General features: G+C 39.4%; 1 protein-coding gene across 3 annotated transcripts in view; it reads left to right on the top strand.

Moving 5' to 3' along the window:
* LOC104930866 (TNF receptor-associated factor 2) overlaps positions 1-9,051 on the top strand; it is an 18,160-nt gene extending 9,109 nt beyond the window's left edge. For 2 of the 3 annotated variants that reach the window (XM_019264384.2, XM_019264385.2), the window contains 4 exons: positions 2,035-2,517; positions 2,639-2,816; positions 2,902-3,050; positions 4,989-9,051. In XM_019264384.2, the coding sequence (XP_019119929.1) occupies positions 2,035-2,517; positions 2,639-2,816; positions 2,902-3,050; positions 4,989-5,207 (1,029 nt within the window). In that variant the 3' untranslated portion in view covers positions 5,208-9,051. The other variant, XM_019264388.2, reaches the window with a different exon arrangement.
* Positions 9,052-24,893: the final 15,842 nt, after the last annotated feature.

Consider the following 24,893-nt stretch of genomic DNA (forward strand, 5'->3'; position numbering starts at 1 on the left):
ATGTCTGTATTAAGTAGAAACATGTACAGCCTTAAAAGAACACTCTACTGACACAGTGTTGGAGTCTTGTTGGACAGTTAAAAAAAATAACAAATGGAACCAGAGATATTGTCTTTTATTCCTTATTCAGTGTGTTTAGGTCTGTAGTTTTTTTTTTTTTTTTTTTTTTTAAAACTGTTTCCAAGGAGATGAGCATGAACATTCATGCTGTGTCAAGTTGTATTGAGACTATTTGGAAACAGCAGTTTAAGTTAAGTCCTGCTACAGATTCTAGTTTAGTCGGTGTCAGTCATTTTAATTCTGTACTGTATTACTACAATTGAACTTCTTCTTCTACTGCGGGCTACTTTCTCACCTAATGGTGGAGGCTGTGCAGAACATTTACAAACATCAATGCTGCTAAATAACATAACAATATAAAATAAATAACAATATAAACAGTGCCTGCATATAAAATTAGCATGCAGTGGCAAGTTGACCTGTTAGAGTTAAAGGATTAGTGTGTAGGATTTAGTGCCATCTAGTGGTGAAGTTGCAAACTTACAACCCCCTCCACTCACTGTCCTGTTCCAAACGTGAAGTAAAAACTATGGTGGTTGAAAAATGTGAAAGCCAGTGTTTAGTTTGTCTGCTCTGGGCTACTGTAGAAACATGTTGTCTCAGCATGACAGACTGTGGAGGATGAACTGGTGCATCTGTAGATGTAAAAATCTCAGTTTACAAAAGGTGATTATACACTAATGTAAACATAGATCTGAATATCCTATTCCATTTCTGCCACATTCAGTTAATAGAGCATCATAACTCCGACACACTGAACCCTTTAAATTGAATTACACCAATTATACTATGCTGAATTATGTTATACTAAAATATTGTGGGATCCTTCATAAACAGTGGGAAATGCTAAAAATGCTACCTGCTAAGTATCAGCTAACCGTTCACATCTTGGCTGATTCAATGTGAATATTACAGAGTAAATTATGCATAACAAATGCATAAATATGCATAATCTAATGATCTACAGCCTGCATGCATCTGCACAATCTCACATTGAAGCTCCTGATTTGATTGATTTGGTTGTAGACCCGTAGCACTATAAGCACTATCTTACATTCAATCATGTCTGTCAGTAATATTAGCTAACATGTACAAAACTCTGACTAAGTTATAGGACCATATCTATTTAAAGGTCCAGTCTGTAAGATTTGGGGACTTTATTTTCAGCATAAGGCCGCCATGGAAAATAATATTTATAACTATGTTTTCATGCATGTATAATCTCCTTTTTAAAAAAAAAAAAAAAAAAAAAAAAAGAATCTTTTTGAATGTCTACAGTGGGAGCGGGGCCTCTTTCATGGAGACCGACATGTTGAAACATTGTGTTTCTACAGTAACCCAGAACAGATAATCTAAATAGTGAAGGTGAGGGTCATGTGAGGAGATCGCAATGCAGCGATTAGATGCAACTAAATTCTATACACCGGACCTTTAATTCATTTCTATGTATTTACATGTGTATTTAACCAAAGATCAATGCACACCTTCATTACACATGACATGTCTCCATTCAAACTATAAATGTGAGTTCCCAAATATGTCTATCCTCACTAAGACAGCACAGAACATCAGTGATGTCTCAGCAGCTGACTCTGTCATGATGGAGCAGTATGAATATGAGTATTGGCTGTGAGTGTTATAACAATTACTTTTAACTTACGAAAACACCAGACACGTTCTGTTGAAGCAGCATATTAAAGGGTGTGAATTCTATATTTATACTCAATTTGTCACTTTGATGTCACACAAAGTTCATGTTGAACAACAACATTGCAGGGATGAATACTTTGTATAGTGTGTAGTATATATCCATTATTAGCTCCATTGTTTCTTGCTGTATGCTTTTACTGTTTAATTCTTCTGTGGCACATTCTTCATCCATCATTAAAATGTCATTTCTATTAGTATTTAAAGGATGAGGACTATTGATTAGTTTCTAATGTATTGCTGCTTGTATCTTTCTTTGACACCAAGGTGGAGAAAGAGAAGATCCATGACCATGAGCGACAGTGTTCATTTGAACACCTCAACCTTCTTCTGCATTTCATCATGGGCATCAAGGTGAGCCTGGAGAGCCTGCAGCCCCAGAGCCTGGAGGTGGCCAGCCACAAGTTACAGGAGCTCCACCAGTCCCTCAGGGATCTGGAGCTGAAGATGAGCCAGGTGGGTGGGGGTGGTGCAGCTCCCGTGCAGGGTGCATGTGCTCCGACCCTGGCCACCTCCTTCACTCCGCTGCCGAGCGCTATCGGTGCCGCCCTGGAGCTGCAACTCCAGAGTGAAAAGACCAAGGTGGCTGAACTGAGCCGGCGCTGCCAGGAGCTGGAGCTCAAAGTGAGCACATTCGAGAACATTGTGTGCGTCCTCAACAGAGAGATGGAGCGCTCCTGCACCACCATGGAGGCCTACAACCGTCAACACCGACTGGACCAAGACAAGATTGAGATCCTTAACAACAAGGTAACAAAATGAGACATCACTTTTGCTTTCCAGCCAGCTGAGATGAGCCAGATGTCACAAAATCCTTCACACTGGTCCTTTTCAAATAAACCGTCTTGTTTATGTGTTGGCTTTGCTGCAGGTTCGTCAGCTCGAGAGGACGGTGAGTCTGAGGGACCTGTCCATCGTGGAGATGGATGGGAAAATGAGGGAGATGTCTGCAGCCACGTACGATGGCATCTTTGTCTGGAAGATCTCAGACTTCACCAAGAAGAGGCAGGATGCTGTGGCTGGCCGTGCTCCTGCTATGTTCTCTCCTGGTAAGAACTTTCTATGATGACTAACATCTGAGTAATAATCCGATTTCCGCTTTTTAAAGATAACATTGATGTGTTCTTTTTTCAGCCTTCTATACTAGTAAATACGGCTACAAGATGTGCCTAAGGATCTACCTGAATGGTGACGGAACGGGTCGTGGCACCCACTTGTCTCTGTTTTTTGTGGTGATGAGAGGACACAGCGACGCACTCCTCAAGTGGCCTTTCAATCAGAAGGTAACACTCATTATAATGTCCGTGTCTGTTTGCTCCCATTTTTCATGAGTTGAAGTAAAAGATCGAAGACTTCTGTGCACACAAAATGTTTAAAATATGTCCACAAATTTGCTAACATCTGTGTTAGTGAGCACTTTTCCTTTGCCAAAATAATCCATCCACCGAACAACCCCTACTAGCCAATCAGAGGCAGAGTAGGGTTTGTCATGACTTTAAAAATAAACCTTTTGTGTGCATAGAAAAAGCCTTAGACCTCTTACAACATCTTATAAAAATCTGGGAGCAAAAACAAAAGTGGCATCCAAAGGTCTGAGACCATGTTGAAATTCTCTAATATATTCATGTGAACCTGGAAATAATAAGAAAGTTTGAGGATTTGAGTTCAGTGTCAGAAGTCAAATAATGGCTAGACTCAAAATTTCTAAGGGCGCAGTGCATGGAACTCCAAAATGTTTTGTACAAACTGAATCAGTTTATATCCAAAGCATAATCAGGCAGAGCAAAAGTGAACACACACAAGATCAACACATCCGGCTTAGTTACCTCAGAGATAGAGAAAAAAAGAATTTGATAAATAAAGACGCAAGACTCCAATCAACAAAAGTCCTGTCAAAGGAAGGCGGTCATGGTGATTTCAGGGGAAGAGTAGCAGTTTCTGAGCCACTTCTCAGGAGCACAACAAGGCCAAACACTCGTGGACTGAGAAATATCAGCATTTCATAGTGGATGACTCTTTACTGATGAATCCATGTTTATGGACTAACAGAAGTGTGTGTGTGTGTGTGTGTAAGAACACAACAGGAGAGAGAATGATACCACAGTGCATCAAACCTTCTGAACTGACTCCACCCTGACCAAGGAGAAGCAGAGACATGCTACACCCTCTGGTTTGTATCTCTGTGGAGAGGGATTCATACTGCAGCAGGATTATGACCCCAAACACACACACACCTCAAAGCTTCACAAGATCTACTAGAGAGATCTCTACCAAAGAAGACTAAGAAGGCCTGACCGTCATGGACTTTCTTCCACCGTCACCAGACCTCAACACCATCACTGATTTATCCCAATAAATCAATGATGCACAAGACTGAGGAAGCATTCTGGGTCATCACAAGAAGTTCTTTGGAACAATGTCAAATCATGATAACAGATAACATGAGTCATCAGGTTTTTGTTGAGTCCAGCTGGAGTACATGCTGTCATCAAAGCAAAAGTTGGACAAACCAAAGAGATTCTGAGATTCATCAACAGTTTCAGAGATTCAACGTTTTGCTCAAATTGTTAAACAAAAATACTATTAACTTACTTACTTACTTACTTTATTATATTTGAAACATATGCAAAACAGAAGTACCTTGACAACTAGTCTCAGACATTTGGACCTCACTGTAACTGTATATACTGATGTCATCAAGTCACTGGTGCCATCTTGTGTTATTGTAATATTATTCCATACCGAATGTACTGCAAGAAGTGTATCACTGTCAGCAGCAATCCTAAATGGTAACTGTGTAAACAGTACACAGTTTAACAACGTCACTGAATCATGATGTGTAATATCATATGAGTGTAATGAATGTCTTTAATCTTCTTTGGTAGAAAGTCCAAATTCAGACAGGGGCTGGCTTGACCAGGCTCTTACACACTACTTGCATTGACATCCATATGAAATAGTATTACACATTGAAACACAAGATGGCACTAGTGCCTTGAGGATATCACTTGTGTGTGTGTTTGTGTGTGTATATATACACACAAAAGTCTTCAGATGATTAGAAGTAAAAGATTTAAGATCTATTCTGTGCATACAAATTAAAATGATTAAATGCATCATCCATTGTATAGTTCATTATAGACTGGGCCTGCATTCGTGGGTCAGCTCCGGTTTTTCCGTTAGAGCAGATGTAAGGCTAGACTCCTAACATGTGTACCCAGGTCACCCTAATGCTGCTCGACCAGAACAACAGGGAGCACATTATCGATGCCTTCCGGCCGGACATCTCCTCCTCGTCCTTTCAGAGGCCTGTCAGCGATATGAACATCGCCAGCGGCTGCCCGCTCTTCTGTCCACTCTCCAAGCTGGACTCTAAAAACTCCTACATACGCGACGACACCATCTTCATCAAGGCCATTGTAGACCTCACTGGGCTCTAGGCAAACGATGAGGGCATAAATCCAACCTTGCCTTTTGTTGCTACTAAGCTGTTTGAATCATCAGGCTTTTGTATCACCACTAACTGGCATTTCTCGTTGGGGTCTGTCTAGTTCTTTTGGTTTTGGTACGGATTGTTGGCAGCAATATGCAAGACCAGAGCAGGAAACACATTTTTATTTATTTTATTTTTTTGTCCACAGCGGCTGGTGGTTTTCAAGACATCTTTAGCCACTGTAACTATTTTACCAATCAAACTGAGTTTGTATTTGACAAAAACACACTGATTACCTACCAAAGTGACCGGAGGAGTGAAACACATTATATGTGCCAGTATTTGGCTGGTGACCGGTGTTAATTTTCCACCCTGCAGAAGACCCTCAAACAGCATTTGAACTGACAGACGCATTCCAAGACAGAGGTAGAATATTACGCTTGTGAAATAAGTAGACAACTAAGATGACAACGTCTGTAATCTCCAGTGATCATCCTATGGCTTCTTGTACCGTAGATGAGGCTCATCATGTTCAGTTTTACACCCAAAAATTGATTTTTTGGATTTTTATTTTTTATTTCATTTCCATTCACCTTCAAACATTGTTTCCTGCTGCAGTGTAAATAAAGTCCTCAAATCAGTTACTGCTGCTTATCACGTCTCAAAACACAATTTCAAGATTTTTTTTTTAAGAATGAAAAACTGAAAATAATGAGCCTTAGACCAGTGACAGCGTAGCTATGTAGATTAAACAGCCTCCAAACGCAGCGATAGATCGAGCAGGTATAGATGCTTGTGCTCACTGCGTGTACTGCTTAACATTTGGTTAACTAATACTTCGTTTTTTTTTTTTTTTTGCACTTACAAAAGTGGAGTTCCAATAACAGTGTGACCCATGTAGCCTTCAGAGTATCGCTTAGCTTTGCACACGGTTTGTAGTGCAGTTGGACTTTTCAACTCGTTTACTGTTTCTTAAACATCTATGCCTCCGACTCTCAAGTTCTGTGTTCAATGGTAATCATTTGTGGTGGTGGACATTGCTTGAATTCCATGAATTCTGAGTGCAGTATCTCAGTTGTGAATGTTGTCACGTGTGCGTACTGTTCATTTCTTTGCCGTTAGTTGCGTGTGTTAGTTTGCATGTTGGATCTGTGGAAGATGCACCGTATAGCTTGCAACAGTTTCTGGGCTGTTTGTCCTGGAAACCGATGGAAGTCAAGCTGATTTTCCCAAATGGAAATATGACATATTTTAGTAAAAAAAACAACAACGTGTATTTGCATACAAGTTCTGATAGATACAATAAATATCTTTTGATATTCAACTTTTGGCTTTTATTCAATATTTGTTGCATATTACAATTTTGTTGACCATTCTACCAACGATGTGTTTATTCTATTTTTGCAGTTTATAATATTTAATGACACTCATATGTACAAATATTGAAATAGCCAAATTAGAACATTAAATATATATGTCCAATGATTTTGTACATATTTATCTACATGAGAGGTATATCAAAAATATGTCTGCTGGAGTGTCTTCACAAAGTATTCATTTCAAACTTAATGTTTCATAATGGCCAGATTTAAATATTTGTCTGTCCCTTTAGTAAGAGTGCAGGCTATATGAATGAGAATGTGGGAGGGGTGGTTGATGATTTTGGTTCCTGAGTCATTCAGTGTACACAGTGGCGCCTCTGCTGGTCACTTGACACATTCCCAGAGATGCTCAGACTGATTTGTATCTGGCCATTGAACACCATAGAGATCTGCTATTTTGCTATCCTGCAGTCCGTATGTAGGTGTTGGGTGGAGATTGAATGGGCTGTCACAAAGAGCCTGCAACATCAATTATTACAGCCAGTTTTTGCCACGAGTGACTTTTGTTTACAGTTCCCAATTCCTCAGGGATCATGTTGTTGTTATTGTTCTTGTGACATGCAGTTATATCTATGAGGCTGATGATTACTGCATGAACCATGGATGTGTTTCTATAACCACAACAACTCATTTTATTTAGAGACCTATGAAAAGACAGTAGGAGGTTTATCCATCACTCGGAGTAAGTTACTTCATCGCCATGCTGCATTTTAGCTTTCATATTTCCAGTGCATAATAATTGTCTGCTTTGTGCAGATATTCTAACTTCACTTACAAAAAGGCAGAAAACTCTGTGGTTCGTGAACACTTTGTGAAGACACTGAGCGATATTTCCATATGGGTGTAGCCTTTGGCCGTGCTTAGACACACAGACATGTGCAGGCTGGAACTGGGATGTGAAGGCCTCAGGATGGAAGCAGAGCTGAGGTATTAAAAGAGGAAACGGTTGATGTTATTGTAATATTTTTGGCTTCCCTTGCAGCTTTGAACTGACCTACTTTTTACAGAAAAAGTGCCTGTACCTTTTTTTCTTTTTTTTTTTTTTTTATGTTTCTCAAGCCCACTGAGTTGTGGATGTGCTTTCCAGTGAGTTTAAAACCTACCAAAATGTGAAACCTTTGATTTTGTGCAGTGAATTTTTAATTTGTATCATTTTTCTTTATTGTTGTCTCTTATGAAGCCCTGTTTTACTGGACCCTCTGATGTGATGAAAACTAAATGACTAAGAATGTTTTCCTTTGCATACATAAAACTAGTGAATGTTCCAGCATTTATTTCCTTTTAATCATACATTCAGTTAGGTCAGAATGATCATTAAATTGCAGCTTTGAGCAACTTCATCCAAACATATCCGGCATGTTTTTAAACCTCTCAGCAAATACTGAAACCTCTCTGTGCATGAGATGCTTCAGTACTCTTTAGTTAATGCATAATTATCAAACACTGGTTCATGTCATAGACCAGCATTTTATTTTTTTTTAATTTATTTTATGATCAATATATACATGAGCGCGTGGTGCAGACTTTGATGTGCTTGAGTTTGATGAGGTGTGTGCTGCTGTGAGGAAGTTAAACATATCTAAATAATATATATAGACTGTATCTATTGAAGAAAAGAACAAAAGTTATACTGTATGTTGAGACCGTTTAAAAGCATGTTTTGATTTGTTTGGCTAATTGTGAAAAGATGTGTTTTTTTATTTTATTTTATTTTTTTAGCAGAACTTGTTTCCTCGTTACAGAAACATGTTCTCTTTTTTTCCCCTCTCTTTAGAATATGTTGTTATTGTTGCACATTATGTAGAATACATTTTTGCATGTATGACTGTGGCCTCAAATAAATTAGCTGCTGCATTTGTTCGGCCCTATGTGCTGATTGGTGTTGGTAGACGCAGCCTAGCAGCCCTGTGTGGATGTTTATCTCTGATCTTTCTTGTAAAAAATGTGTTACCTGATGCTGGCTGGGACTTCAGAATTATTCATAGGTGTTTGAACTTAACAAAAGGGCTTCACATTTCATTTCCATCTGTTAAATGTCACATAAAGGCATACATACACATTTGTCTATTTTTCCCACCGGCTGTAGCTCGATCTGTTGAATGGATCTGACAGAACCTTCTCTAGACTCCAGCTGGGGAATGATATCATATTTTAGCCGGTTGATGTTATGCTGTATCAGCGATATTGATTTGTAGGAAATGCCACACTGCCTCACTGTTATTGCAACAGAATAAACAATATGTCAATGTGATGTATGTATTTCAAATAACACTTCAGAACTGTCAAACTGAAACAGGTCAGTTGATGTTTATTAACATATCTATTTCTCTGTTTATGGATCTCTCTAAAGCCCGTGTTGAGATTAAGATGAAGAGCTTTCATCTGTAGCAATGACATCAAACTGCAATCTACTTGTTGTTTTCTCTGCTACATTGTGTGGATAGTGACTTGTGTGTTAGTAAACTCTTTGTACTACAGGAAATTTGTTCCATATTTGTATTAAGTTTTGTTTTATTAAAGGTTTTAAGATGCCCTCTATGCAAAGAAGTGCAATGTTTCACGATTTTGTAATGACACATTTGCTGCAAATAGAAAAATAATCTACAGCACAGTGGAGCTTTGTTTAACATGCTTTTACCACAAGGGGGCGCACAGTGCAAACACTTACACATGCAGGACACATTGGAGGAGTTTTCCTTCAGGTCTTCCTACTTGGTTCTGTTAGGCACCAAAACTATGCGGTTAGGTTTATGAAAAAAAGAAAGGCAGGAGGCTCTGAAGGCAAACTTCTCCCATGTGCCTCACAGAGCAGCAGCATGTCAGAGTTTTGTCATTTCAGACACTATTTTGACATGTCGCAGAAGGAAAGGACAGGGCAAAGTATGGATAGGTTCAGAAATAAAAATTTTGTTTCTGTTTTGAACGTCCTGTAGAAGTGAAGTCAAGAGATGTTGGTAATCAAGGAAGTTAAGAATCAGTTAACCCTTACCCAACAACTCTTTTACTGTAGCCTAAATGTCCAGGAGCCTTTTTTATTTACCAGCCAAAACCAGCCACAGTGCAATTGGGAAGAACAGGTTCAAAACATAAGGTCACACTGGTGGAAGAAGGTAGCAGTACAACAATGTGAAAATACACCATTACAAGTAAAAGTGCTAAAATGTTATCAGCAAGTATTAAAAAGTAAATAATATTTGCAGTAAAATAGCTCCTGTGACCAATATAAGATTCCATATAACATTAATAGATTGTTACTGATGCATCAGTGTGTAAGCAGAAGGTTACTGTTGTAGCTTAAGCTTTAATTAATGCACAGTTATTAGTTTAGTCCAGTGATTCATAAACTTGAGCGTCACCAAATCAATCTGTGGAGAAAAAACAAATCTCTCCTACAAATTGCTTATTCAGTCATTTTTAATGAAACCATGTGAGAAGATTGTTAGGGAACAAAGGACCCCAATTCTATAATTTAATCTCAAAATCATACAACTGTTTTATAAAACATATTCTACTATTCCACATATTATACTGTAATGTAGTACAGTACTTGAGTGAATATACTTATTTATCCACCACTAACGAATTCATCTTCCTGAGGAAGAGCAAACTGCTGGATCATTACAGTCTCAATACACATATTGGTACTAGTTACAGTGCTCAGTATTTGAACCCAGTTTACTGTTGTGATTGGGGATCGTTGTGTTAGTAATACTGGGCTGTGTTTTACTCAAATCTATCTTTGGCTTCACTTAATTTATCTTGAGATAAAACTTAACCACGTTCAACAGCGACCACTGATGTAAGAAGCTGTACACTGGAGGATCAGCCCGGCTTTTAGAATCGTTCTCAACATTTGTTTCAGTAATGTACAGCAACAATGAAAGTTTAACTTCATATTCTACAAATATATTCTGTAGCAGAGGGTCCTTTATTTCATGCTTAGCTCTTAAAGCTTCATTTTACCACTGATCGCTCAGAATGCTGACACAGATCTACTCACACGTTAATGTCTTCATGACCTCATTCAAGATGCCGAGGACTAACGTTGTTTAGTAATTGATATGCATCCCTGGCTCCTCATTACGTCATCCTGCTACCAGCGGTTGTTAGTCAATCCTCTGGATCCTCCTACGAGCTAATGTCTTAAACACATCTGGTAAAGATCTGTGTGTGTGCCACTGACAGACCGACTTCCTCCTGCGCGTGTAATTGAAGATCAAACAGTAAATCATATATTGTGGCTGTCGGTATGAATGGAAATGACATCTTTTCACAAATAATGTGTTGGATGATTTATGTAGATGTTCTCTGTCACTGTTATATGTTTATATATTAATACTTTAAGTAAAGAAAAGACATAAGACGATACGTACAAAGCAGGTTCAGGTTTATGAAACTCTACAAGAGGAACAATGAAAATCTTTGAACATGAATGCAGAGCTCCTCAAATAAATATCATTGCCATGCTTATTTTCCGTGGGATGGAAAGAATCTTCGGTTTAACGTAGCTTTTTACAAAGACTTCTTTTTTGGTTTCTTCTTGGCCAGGTAGGAAACAGTATTAAATGCACAGCTTCAAAGAAAAAAGATCATGTGGAGTAGCCAGCACCGTCAGGACAGAGGAAATGATCAGTGACAGGCACTCAGGGATACGGTGAGTTTGTCTTGAGGATGAGGGAAATATTACCTGCCTGTTCTATGAATGAGGCTATGGTTGTCCATACAGACTGATCTTTGTGAGATATTCACTCCCACTTCTCCCCAATGCGGTTTATATGCTGCGTTAAACCACTCAAGCTGGAGAGAGAATTAAGAAAGGCATTCTATGTGAGTGTAGACCTCGTTAAAAGAATAAAGGCGCACTTGTTGAAATTTGGAGTGAGTATAGCTCTGGAATGGTGATCCTTTTTTCAACGCAGACTTCATTGCCAATGCCAGTGTGTTTTTACTGTGCTTGGCAGTTATGTATAAGTATAAGTTAAATATATCTAATTTAGACCTGTGATTCACTGAGAGAGAAAAAACAAAGGGGTCAGTATCCCTCGCTATGAGGGTTTGAATTTGGTCATATAGAACAGGTAGAAGTTTTGCCATGTTACACAAATTAGCTTGTGTCAAGGGCATTCCTTCCTAAGACAAGGCTCAGTACCTGAGTCCGGTGTCCAAACTACTGTTTTAGGGGTCTTAGAATTGCCTTTTTCTGCATTGACTCATATTTATCCTGGTCTTAACAAGGCTACAGCCATGCTAGCAGCTCAGTCAGCTGACTCTATTTAGGTACATTTGTGCTTTATCTGTGTTCAGCAGGTAAATGTTAACCACTGTCATCATCTTGAACTTCTTAGCATGCAAACATTTTATGTCATTTTTCAATGATATAGCTGAGGCTGATGCAGTTTTGGTACAAAAGTTCTGGACAATGTGAAATTTTATATTTCCTAGTCTGGCTAAACACAACTGCAACACACAGTGTTAAAAGTTCTCTGCATCAATTTGTTGGATCTTAAACAGTTTAGAATTGTGCCGCTGTAGGTACACTTCTGTTGACCCTAAAGAAACTTCTCATTGTGGACTCGACTTGATATTTTTAGTCCTGACATAGTCTCAACCTCCTTTGGATCTGGCCTTGACCATAACTTGACTGGACATGGTGCTGGAATTGACTTTGTCAAGTGTTCAGTGTGTGGTAGAGCATCACTAACCAACATAATCACACAGTGCAAGCAATTAGAATCTTACTAATGCCTTCTGCAGTCAGTATGCTTAACCAGGATATGTGGTCTAATATGTGGATTAATACAAAGTTAAAATTTCCTCTATATACCCACAGGGATTGTGGGACATGCTCAGCTGTAAATCCCTATACCAACCCAAGGGCAAAGCAGGCTTTTGTTATCTTTTGTTATTTCATCACTATCATTATGAAAGTACTGCTCAAAGGCAAGAAATTACTGGTAATATAGTATGGATAGAGCGAGTAGAAAATTATATATTTATACTCATATTTCTGCAGAAGGGCACTGTAGTTTTTAATAAATGCCACAGGGTGAAATAGTGCATTTGTTGGGGACTATTTCTAGCTGCAGGACGATGTGGGATTGAGTCATAATAAACTGATACTCATTGATGTGTTTCTAATATTTTCTGCACAACAATGGAGCTCTATGGCACAGAGGGAGAATAACTCTATCAGGCTTTTGATACATATACAATATTTGTTAATAGGATACATTCGCTGTTTGCTTGGTTGACAATAAGAAACATCAACCTTTAAGTTGCTACCTGTCATTATGTCGAAGGATAATTCAGATATAGTGTGATTTAGGTCTTTTTCCATTGTCAGGTTGAAAACAAATCCCAGGTTAGTTGAATTATGTGGAGGAGAAAATGAGGGCAAACAGTAAAATTAAAAGTTAAAATTAGTATTTTGGAGCACTCATTTTTAAAGACGCTACAAGGAATTTTTAACTAGTTATGACAGTCTGAGTTTTATACTGATTCTTCTATATGACCTACATAAGCAAACGAGACCATCAGTGAGAAGATTTCTATGTAGTTCTTCTGAATGCCTGTCCCCAGGTCCAATTCACTATACCCATGTATAATTACAGAGACATAACATTACTTGGAAGTGTAATGAAACAAAATTACTAGTACTAAATCTGTTAGTTGTAGGCTTACATGTATGAATAGTAGTAAAAGAAAGTTGACTTTGTTTTACCATCATCATTTTACAGTTACTAGACTTATAGAGCGACACATAGATAGACTACCTCATCACTGTACCTCCTGCAAACAGCAGTGTTCAAAAAAGAAAAATAGTATTAAAAAAGTTAATCTGGCTAACCCATTCTGTTCCCACACATGATGCATGATTGTCTGACTCTTCATGTTTCATACCCTGTTTGACCTTAATGTGGTGATGTGGCCACATTACCAGATCTCGGCAATTCCTTTGGTAAGTATAATGTTACATCATAATCAATAGAAATCATAACCAAAACTACAAAATAAGACCAAAGTCATAATAAACTGCAATTATCCTTTGATGTAAGGGCTCAAACTGCCCACTCATACCACAGATTGGGAGCAGAATGGTGAGATAATGATGTAGACGTCATTTAATACGTTTTCATGCACATTAGTATCTTAGTTTTGAGTTGGGATATGATGTTTCCATGGAACCAGAGAAAACTGGTTATTCATATCCTGTTACAAGTTTCAAAATCGTACTGACCAAGCAGTTTAGAATAAACACATATTGTCTAAACTCTGCTGGGTTTTTCTCCAATCATAGTAATGGAAAACAAGCTATAATGCAATTTATTTTGGCTTGCTGATCATTAATACATTACATCACATAATATGTTTTGTTTTCCTGATTTACAGTACCTGGATGAGGTGATTACATGCAACAACATCTCAACTTCTATCGCACTACTTCATTTATTACCAAGTTTCCCAAAACAGGGATAAATGCTTATCCAGGTTTCTAAAACCAGGATATGGTGTTCATATGAGGAGCACATGACCTGGACACACTCACTGTATTTGTGCCATTCATATACCACAACGTGGAATAACATTTTTATTTGCCAAAGACAAAATTCTTAATACAAGTTAACTGAATAGAGTGTAGTTGTTATCTGTTTGTTATCATCTGACATCTGGTACTAGTATATGGACACAAACTGCACTGCTCCAGTATTCACACATTAAATAACGTTTAAATTATAGTTGGGAGAATGAATCCTCATTAATTAACCCTGAAAGTTTGTTCACTATGTCTTTGTTGAGTTATCAAACTGATGAGAAAAGACATTATGTGCCTCTGTGCTGTGTCCCAGGGTGAGATTTGTATCATGTTGCTGTAGGGGGCAGACTTGTCTCAGTATTCACTGAAACACCAATTCAGATAAGAGCGATAATAATATACCATAAAGTTTATTTTCTTTTCTAAACCTCATCACTTTCATATATAATTACCAGAACTGTTGTTCTTCTAGTGTTTTTTTTATTTGTTGATACACCCACTGCAATAATCAGTGATTCACTATACCCATGTATAATTACAGATACAAAGGGAAAGAATATAGTGAGGTGAGAAGAATGATTAATGTTGCACACATTTTTTTCCCATTCATACATCTATCCGTCTTCCTGCCCTCCCCCTTCTTACCTCCTCAGCATGATCACTACAACCCAGCACGATCAGGCATCGTGGGTAGCAGCCTTCATCCTTTTTTTTCTCTCAATGATATCATTTTAACCACATCCCCTGAATTAGTTTCCAAACTACTGTCAGAAGCCCAGTGTTGGTGAGGTCTACAAAGAGGACTCTTGTGTTTCCTTAGTTAGGTACACAAGCAGCCATTTTTCATCTCAGAAGTAAACAGTGGGTGGCCACTGAGGAATCTCCCTGCTGTGTTAATTTACACTGCCGGACAAGGATGTGACTCCATCATCCATGCAGGGGCAGAAATACAACCACAAGTTCCACCGAGATGCAATGGCTCTTTAATATGCTCTTTTTATTTACAGGGTGGAGTTGCTCAAGATGAAGGCAGTGATATAGCACTTCAATTCTAACACAGGACTTGGTTAGTAAGCTGGTTTTCATTTGAAGTACATATAAGAACTAACAACAGTTTGACTTCGTGTTTGCTGTTGACATTTAATTTATAGGGAAAAAAAGAAAGTGTTATTTGTGGCCCTATAGCTTCCCAAACTGTTGTAATGTGTATATAATAGTAGTATCCGTGACATCACCCACAGGCTTCTGAGGAACTGTTGTGAAGCTCAGTGTGGTCGCCACCATCTTGAACAAGCCCCTGCACACCTGTTAATAAAAGCAAAAACCCTCTTAGTTCTGCATAACTCGAAGTTTTAATATAATTTGAGCTGGTGAGTTCTATAAAAATTCACCCTCAGTACAGTTGTCATGAACGGGGAAATTAAACATGGGGACCTATGGAGATTGACTCGTTTTATAGCCAGCCTCAAGTGGCCATTTGGGGAACTGCAGTTTTTGGCACTTCCGCATTGGCTTCACTTCATAGCCATACAGGTTGCCGCTTGATGAGGTTGGAAATTGATTCTGCTGGGTTTGATATGTACAGTAAGAGGTTGTCTGCATATAGCGATACGTAATGTTATTTGGTTGACTGATGACTGAAATGATGAAAGGCTGCACTGTCTGTTCAGTATAAAATAATTAGAGTTTATGTGTATTAAAAAAACATTACCAAGGTATAGTAAGAAATAAAGTGTTGATATCAAATCAACATTTTCACTAGTAAAAAACAAATTGTAGATATCTTTAATTAGAATTGCTCCTAGTCAAAATTACATTATGGATATGTGACTAGTCAAAAAACAGTTGTCGATATCTAGAATCGCTTTTATAGATACTGTTTAAATATTGACTGGGCTTGCCATAGTATCACTGCTTCTCTGCGATGTATAATACCTCAGTGAGGATTTTGTAATCACAACATGAGAAGCTGATAGTGTAGTAGAATCCACAGTCCAGGGGATCTCTACCACTGGAGGATCCTAATTGGAGCAGCAGTCGGTCTGGCCCTCCGATCCGTTGGTGCAATTTTTCAAGTTACTAAATTTTGGCCAGCCTGTCAGGCGTGGTGTCTGGGTCTCTCAGCTCACCGACCTGCCTCGCTGTGATAAATTGTAATTGTTAATTCTTGAATTAACTTTTAAATAATGTAGGCATACTTGTTAACTACCATGGATGCATGGATACTGTATGGATGGATGGATAGATTCAGTTGCAACCAATTGAATACCTCTTTACATCTACATTTAGTCACTTTAGTTGCTGATGCCTTTATCCAAAGTGACTTACAAAAAAGGGATACAATTAAGGTACAAATACTGTCATAGATAGTCACAATGCTTTATTACATATTAATTTAAGAGAGACCAGTATATCACAGAGGGAGTTACTATTTGGACTATGTGTACTATAGTATTTTCACATATGCAGACACCTTTATAAATTACTATTAATCACACAATCATCCATATGAGATTCACATGACCAAAGTGGCAGATGAACCCACAATCCCCAGCTCTGGAGGCTGATGCCTTATCCATTAGTCCACACTGGGCCACACCTCTTACCCCACCTTCCCCTTCTAAGCATGTAGGATAATCTTTGGTGGCTATAATTGTATTTGGTTTGGGCATTCTGGGATCAAACTGTCAAACTAGGAAGCTAATCAAATATGAATCAAGATTCTGTTATTACATTGACTGTTTTTCTCTTTAAATGTTTTCAGAAATATATTTTAGCGTACTGTTTATCTGTAATATGACATGATCTTTGTGAGCTGACACAGTGCCATTTTTTCCTGATTGTAATCAAAACCAAACGCAGCCCAGCTGAGAGTATGTCACCCATCAGCTCTTGTCAAAATATGGGCACACTTCCCCTGAGAGAAAACATAGTGACACTCTTATTACAGAACAGCTTTATAACAATAAATAGACCTACAATGAAATTTGTATCAAAACAGTTTATCTGCAGTGAAAGTCTGGCTATTAACAAAGTTATTTTGTAGAAGTTTTTAGAGGGTATATGTATTGAATTTTACTATCTCACTCCGACCCCACTCCCCTGGGTATCTGTCTTGGCAGAAATATACTGGACTATGCATTTTATATTTGTCTTAGATCACTCTTCACCAGACAGGAGAAGACACACTGCACACTGTGTTCTCTGGTCTGTTTGTCTTTGGGTCAGCAGCTGTTTTACTACTCAGTGGAAATAGTAAATGGCATTCAGGAGATGCCGCTGGGTCCTCAGACTTTCTTCCTGCTGTGTTGTTCATCATTACGGTGAAGAGTTACCTGCTGAGTTGCAGGGCTGCTTCTGAACGCTCCCCCATCTGCCCTTACTTTGAACTAAACCTTGATATGTCTGTTAACCCAAAGCACAGTTCTTTCCAGCTAAGATGGAAAAGCTGTAAGTGTTCACCTTCTTTTTAGCTCTGACTCACCAGAGGCACATCAGGTAATTTGCAGCTTAGCTCTGGGTCAACATTAAACAAGTTAATCTTGGCTGACAGATCAAGTAGGCACACATCATTTAAACACCAGTGAGTGAGTCATCCTTACCTCAGGCCTGTCTGTCATCTATACATTTTTTCAGTCTGATCCTTCCTAGATCCTAATGTCTACAGAGGAACGTGAACATACAGTTAAATGAACAGTAGCTGATTTTCCATGTTCCTGTATCACTCAGCAACTCTTTAACCCGTGATTAACAAGGGGCCCATGGCTGGAAAACTCCTATAATGCAGGAAAAAATCATGGATTCCCACAGAACCCAGAGGAGCTCCTTTCATGTGGTGTTTTAACAGTGTAACCCACATTCTGGTGGCCTGAGCTCACTTCCAGACTTGGTCTCATGGTTCTGGTTCTGCTTCCCCCTGCTGATGTGGTGAGTAAACACATTCTCATAATATCCTTCATTAGTTCTTGCAAATACGCACAGATGCACACTTTGAAACAGATGTACGCAGTCAGTGGCCAGTGGGAATGGAACAAACTACAGATGACAGGAGGTCGGACTTAGCTAAACCGTCTATTCCTGGTGTCATAGCAACACCATCGGGAATGTTGAACAAGCTTCCTAGGTTCCCTTATGAATTACCTTTTCCAAAAACACTGTGCAAACAAGCGTTTCTTAACATCTGGATGCAGGGTGAGATGGTTGGATGAGATTTATCAGATCTTCTTCCCTTCTTGGGTTTCTTCTTCTTATAATATTTTGTGGCACGGTGTGGGGCAGCATAGCTCTACCACTTACACAATTTACTCACCTAGACAAAAAAATGCGTGCATTCATAGTGCTATATACGGTGGCCGACAAGGGCAACGCGCCGCAAACGGCCAAACGCTGCAAACACAGGAATGATGCAAAACCAAAAGCACACAAACACATAAAACAAATGCAACAGAAAAATGCTGCAATCACAGAAACGAAGCAGAAGCAAAAACATGCAAACCCACAAAACAAATGCGAGAGAGAAACACTGCAAATTCACTCAACAAAACAGAAACGCTCCAGGCCACTAGGAAGACCCACCTTGAGGGATGGACCAGCCCAGTGGGGCCCAGTCCCTCTTTAAAACATGAGTGTGATGCCCAGAAGAAAGTTGGCTAACTTTTGGAGAAAAGGCTGGCTCAACTCTTGGCAGCGGCAGCTGGTGGTGGCACTTCTGGGGCAGCTGCTGGTGTCTGACGCAGCTGCCGCTGACCTGCCACGGCATGTGCCAGGTTCTGGGGCAGCTGCTACTGACCTGCCACAGCAACTGCTGCTGTTATGGGCATTGGTTTTTATTTTTTATTTTGTAAAACAGTCATCAGAGTTGTTTTTGACTCGCTTGCAGTAGCATTTCCATTATGTGATTTCTACATAATTGGCAGCTTTCCCACGCATGTCAATGCACCACACAGCAGCAGTTGCTGTGGCAGGGCAGTGGCAGCTGCCCCAGACACCGCCAAGGCAGTGGCAGCTGCCCCACACAGCGGCAGTGGTTGAGACAGATGTTGAGAGATTAATTAAATAAATGCAAATTAATGTAGAAATCACATTACTTCCATCAAGTCTAATACAACAATGACAACTGTTTTATGAAATAAAAATTAAAAACAGATGCCCATAACAGCAGCAGTTGCTGTGGCAGGTCAGTGGCAGCGGCCCCAGACACCGCCAAGGCAGTGGCAGCTGCTCAAGACATCGGCTACTGCCGTGACAGGTAAGTTTGCCCTTGTCTGCCACTGTAGCTATAGTCCCCTTTCAATAAAAACATCCACAATAACTTCAGATGTTAATAGCCTGCAATATATATTGCATTATATACTGTCATCATGTGAAGACCTTGAGATGGAAGCATGTGGCTGGCCTGTTGAAGCAGATGGTGACATTTACACTAGGGTCATTTTAGGGTTCACCTCCGTGGGCAGCAGAGTTATGGACTGTGAAATATCTCTGACAGGGTGACTCCCCAGAGAACACATCTATCGACCACGTTTCTAAGTATTTACTAAGTAAGATACCACAGGTAGTATTGGGCCTTTCCAAAAGTCATTATTTCTCCAGGCTGTGTTGTTCTGGGCAACATAGTGATGGTGAAAGATGAGTTTCGGAGATGGAAGTTGGTTAGTGTTGGATATAGGCATCCTATCTCTCGGGAATTGGGATGATAAAGCAGCTGTCTGAAGACACTCCGTAGAAGCAATTTTTCATTTATAACAAGGAAAGTTCTCCAGAGTGTTTGGCACTGATAGCTTACAACGTACCATATTTTGTCAGAAATGTGACAATATTCCTCCAAATACTACATTTATAAGAGCTTTGTAATCATGGGTGCAGTGTGGGTGGTAAAGACATTGACTTTTAAGTCATGTACTGTTTTCTTTACATCAGGAAACCCTAACAGATAAATTAAAAGAAATGAAGGGTTGGATGTTTTTGATTTGTGCTGCTTCTGTTAAAAAAGGATTGGCCTTGGATGAAGCACATGTTTCTTAGTCAAATGGAAATATTTTCTTTTCTGCACATTGATAGTCTCTATTTGATGGGGTAAAAAAGTAAGAACAGCAATAAATAAAGTATTTATTGTTATGTATTTCTTTTACACATCTGCAATATTCATAGCATTAGTATATTAGCATTAGTAAATGGGTTGAGAATGGATTTTTGAGATTGTCAACAAGGGCCTAAGAAGGCCTTTTGGTAAAATATGACAAGGAACCCTAAACACTCACCTATAGGCTTCAAGTATGAAGTGGGAACAGTTAGTTAGCGCACTGGTTGGTCAAGGGGCAGCAGTTCAGATATACATTGTGGGTCCATGCTGAGAAGGGCAAGTAAAGTCTTAAAATCAATCCTTATATTGTCTATTGTGGGTTTTGGCACAGACCTTGTATCATTTATCAACTAGTCATCAAAACCTTTTAGATTTTTTTTTATAACTTAACATAGAAGTTCATCATTCAGTCCTTTTTGAGAGTACTTTTGAATCAAAATGACACTATTCATAAAATTTTGAGTCACTTAAAAATGTTGGACTTATAATGGTCATAATTGCCTGAACCTTGATGTGATGTAACTATAATGCATCTTTAGAATATAGATCTATGATTTCCTCTAATAAAACCCATGTCACGCTCAAATGAGCTCAAATGTGATTATGGCCTTGCCCTTCTACTGAGGGCTTGATTGAATTTGACAAGCGGATACCAGCCAAGTCCTTCTTGAACAAAGAAAAGTTTCAGGTATGCTTTGCAACACTAAAAAAATTAATAGGGCATTTGTGAAAGCACCTCTCTGTAAAAAGCAACAGAGAATCAATAGTTGTAAAGAATAGGTATTCAGCCCCTAACTTCAGAGGAAGTGCTTCTAGATTATGGATTATGATCTGGTTATTTCATACATTTTACAACACACTATACTGTAACTCATCCAGGGACCCCTGTAGAAAGACAAGCCAGCAAAAGCTCAGCAGCCCACCTCAATACAGATGCATTGCTATCATCCTGCCATCCTTTCTTCTGGCACTTACCAACCAGGTCCTCATATTTGGTGTTCTTCTTCTAGTAGACCTCCTCCACTTAGTCTTTCCAGCAAACAGTCACCGCACCATTACCATTTGTCTTGATGTTTCACCCATCAGGATCATGTCTGAACCTTAGTGTGGTCACTGTGATCAGTTTCTGGTCATTTGAGATGCTTACCAAAGTTCACTTTCAGTTGCCAATCCTGTGCGGTGATGGATTCTGCCTGACACTCTTGGTGGAGCCTGTGGTCTCTCCCCTCTCTTGATAAATGCAATGGCCCGGATTGCTGGGAACTGTTGTTTGGCTTGGCTAATCCCCATGCAGATGGAATCTGCTACTGCTTCAGGACCTGACTGTGACGCCAGCAATAGCATCCCTCCTCCAGAGCCTTCTGGCAGCAGCTGATGATGTGTTCAAGTGGTCCTCTTTGACTGCTCTCTGACCTTGCTGCTGCATCCCCAGTGAGTAAACTTCCCCCATGCCTGCTCATATCTCATGCTGGACTATGTTGCTTACAACAAAGCCCCTCTGGCTGCAAGTTTGTAACAAGTTCTGAGCCCTGTATGTCCAAATGCCACTGATACAACCAGAACATGGTGCCACAGTTGTGATTTTGTGTGGTGCATTGCCTCCTGGGCCCTCTGCTTCCTCCCAGTCCTTACTTTAGTGCCAACCTTGGAGATTGATGTCATAGGAGTATCCATATTGCAGCACCTCTCTTTCATGGGTGACCATGAACTTCCAGTCAGGCTGCTGAATGGGAGCCAAAGTATGTTCCTCTGGCTATACAAAGCAGTGCTGCTCAGGCTTCATGTCAGGCCCAGCCATTTTTGAAGAAAAATAGAAAGTTTACTTTCATGGCCCTTGTCAGTGGGACTTCAGTAAGGAATATAAGAGAACAGGAAGGACTGTGGGAGAAACCGTGATTATCCAGAGAGATCCCACACAGACACAGGGAGCTCCTCACAAAACGACCCCAGTCCTAGTCACAAACCTTGGTTTGAACTCAGAACCTTTGTGCAGTGAGGCGATAGTGCTAATCACTGCACCGTGCTGCCAAATATTGATTACTGCAGCTTTAATGTATTTTATCTAGACTAACCCTGTGGTAGAATAGAAATAAAGGTTACCCTAGTGTGATATAGATTTTCTGTGAAGGTGCAGACTCAATTACATTTACCTTACACATTAAATAAGTGACTTTACAATCAATTACATTGCACTAATTCAACCCAGGTCCCTCTTTTTTTTGCTTTAAAGACAAGGGATCTTTATTCTGAACCACTTTGCTGTTCTCAATATGTTCTTAAACCCATAATGTACATAATCTATGTTGTGGCTGTGCTGTTAAAGCCCCTATTCTTTGGACAGTTTTATAACCCTTTAGAACATTCATCCCTTTCAGATTGCCATGTGGTTGGCTTCCATGAGTCTTGTGTCTGTATGTCTCTAAATGGTCTGCACTTACAGGAGGCTTTATTTTCTTTGCTGGAAGCTGTATCCTCTGAAGCAGTGGGGCCTCTCTCACCAGGGCCGTGTTTCCCTTGTCAACGGCTACTGTTTTCTTAAGAGGCTGCATACCACTGATAGTGCTGCAGTGGCATAAGGAAAAGAGTTTTCTCCATTCAATAATTTGTGGCGCAAAACAAAAAAATATCTCTTTGAAAAAGAAATCCACTGTATGGTTCTTACTGTCACACATTTTGTACTGAACCTTCAATTTATGAGCCCAGCTCAGCTTTGAATAGACTGTTACACAGATGTTGCTGTGAAATGAATGCCTGTTGCATGTAGAGGGATGTAAATCATGTTTGGTGGCTGAAGTCATGTAATTTACTCTTGGCCTTCTTGCTGTGGCCCTCCAGTGGCATGGCTGTGTGTTTAATGTCCTGCAGATGTGTGTAACCTATTTGAAAAATTAAGATACATGTCTTCATTGAAGCAGGAAAATGAGTCGCAAACTTTTCCCTCTTTGTCCTCACAACTTCCTTTACCTGCCTTTCAGTCTGTAACTGCTTTTCCATTGAATTGCATTTTTTTGTTATGGTCTGTATGAGTGGGATTAATCCCTATGTTTCACTGTATTATATTGCTCATCTGGGCTATGCCCGAACTAGCTTCTACTTCTATCAATATACACACATAATCTGTATATAAGCATGTTTTGTTTTGCTGCTCCACAACTGACCGATCTGGTCAACGTCATCTTATAAAACAATTGTCAACATCATTAGGCCTACGGAATCCTGACAAAAGTCCTCCTGAGTTTACAATAATGTGACAAGTAATATGGACCAAGATAGATATATTAATATGTTTTATGTGCAGCACATCTGAGAATAGTTTGTCATCTGACAAAAAAGCAAAAACTCACACACTGTAGCTATCCACACTTATTTTGTGCCTTAATTTTATTATGTAGGAAATTATTTTAAGCTTTTTGTTACATTTCACTTTGTTCAATATCAGTTTTATTTGTCACTGTAACAGATTTGACTATGAGCATTTGATCTCATCCCAATACTTTATTATTAGATCTGGTTATTATTATTGGTTACGTGGCTTGTAACTTAGTGGTTCACCTCAAAGTTGCATCTCATCTTCAATGAATTTTTTGGGGGGTCAAATGTTCCTCTTTTGTATAATGTTCCCCCTCATGCATGCTCCAGACAGATGTTTGAAGACAGGTACTGTGCCGGGTTATGTAGAAGGAAGAAGCTGAATGATAGAGTTAGGCCCTCCTCTGAGGCTTTGATCATTCACGTTCAAAGACTGGTGCTCTACGAGCACCTGGATCTGACTCGTGGTTTACAAGGTGCAACTACGAGGCACAAATGATAATGATAGTTATTATTTCCATGTACTGCTGTTTGAAAGGTGGGTGTTAGCACAGAATGGGAGCATCTCAACATGACCATTAAAGTAGAAATGCCGGTTATCAAACCTGTGACCTTCTGGTGACAGCACGGACTCTGCCACTGTTATTTACACAAACTGAGTATTTTGATTACTTTTCTGTCAGAAAATTAATTTAGGAGCTCAGTGGCTATGGCAACTTACCTGACTAAACAAATGCCGGCGGCTCCAGTAGTAAAAGCGTCATGTGTTGTCATGCGTCATGTTGGCTTCCTGCCCTTTTTTACTCATATTTAAATAAAACTCTGTGACTGAGCATCTTTCAGTGTACATGTATCACAGACTGATGAATCTGAAGTTATGTTGAACAAATTACTGGCACAGATTTAGCGAGTCAACCAAGTTAAAAGTTCCTTTTTCACCTTTTCTCTCTCAAACCTGGAGCGGTATGGCAGTTCTGTATGAGTGGCCCCTTCCGGAAGCTTTTTTATTGCTGTTGTAAAGTCGCTGCAGTTTTGCCTAATGACATTTACTCCAGTGCAGAGAAACATCAGGGAAGGGAAGACACCACACCTCTACTGATGTTTATTTCAGTAACTGAATGATCTTTGACACTGACCCCATCTATTAAAATCAATTCATAGGGGTGTGACCCCATAAACTGCAGTAATTCCAGAGATCCTCTGGGGAGCCATAGATGGGGAGGGTGAAGAGAAGAAACAGACTACAGTGACAGCAGATGGACATTTAAGACAGGTTACATGACCAACCAGGGAAAGCAGAGAATGGTCTGGTTTCTCTGACCCTTCAGGCCCAAAGGCACCAAGTTCAAGGTGTGGCCATTTGCTTGAGATCATTTGATTTAAAAT

The sequence above is a fragment of the Larimichthys crocea genome, chromosome III, assembly GCF_000972845.2.
Source record: "Larimichthys crocea isolate SSNF chromosome III, L_crocea_2.0, whole genome shotgun sequence".
Lineage (NCBI taxonomy): Eukaryota > Metazoa > Chordata > Actinopteri > Sciaenidae > Larimichthys > Larimichthys crocea.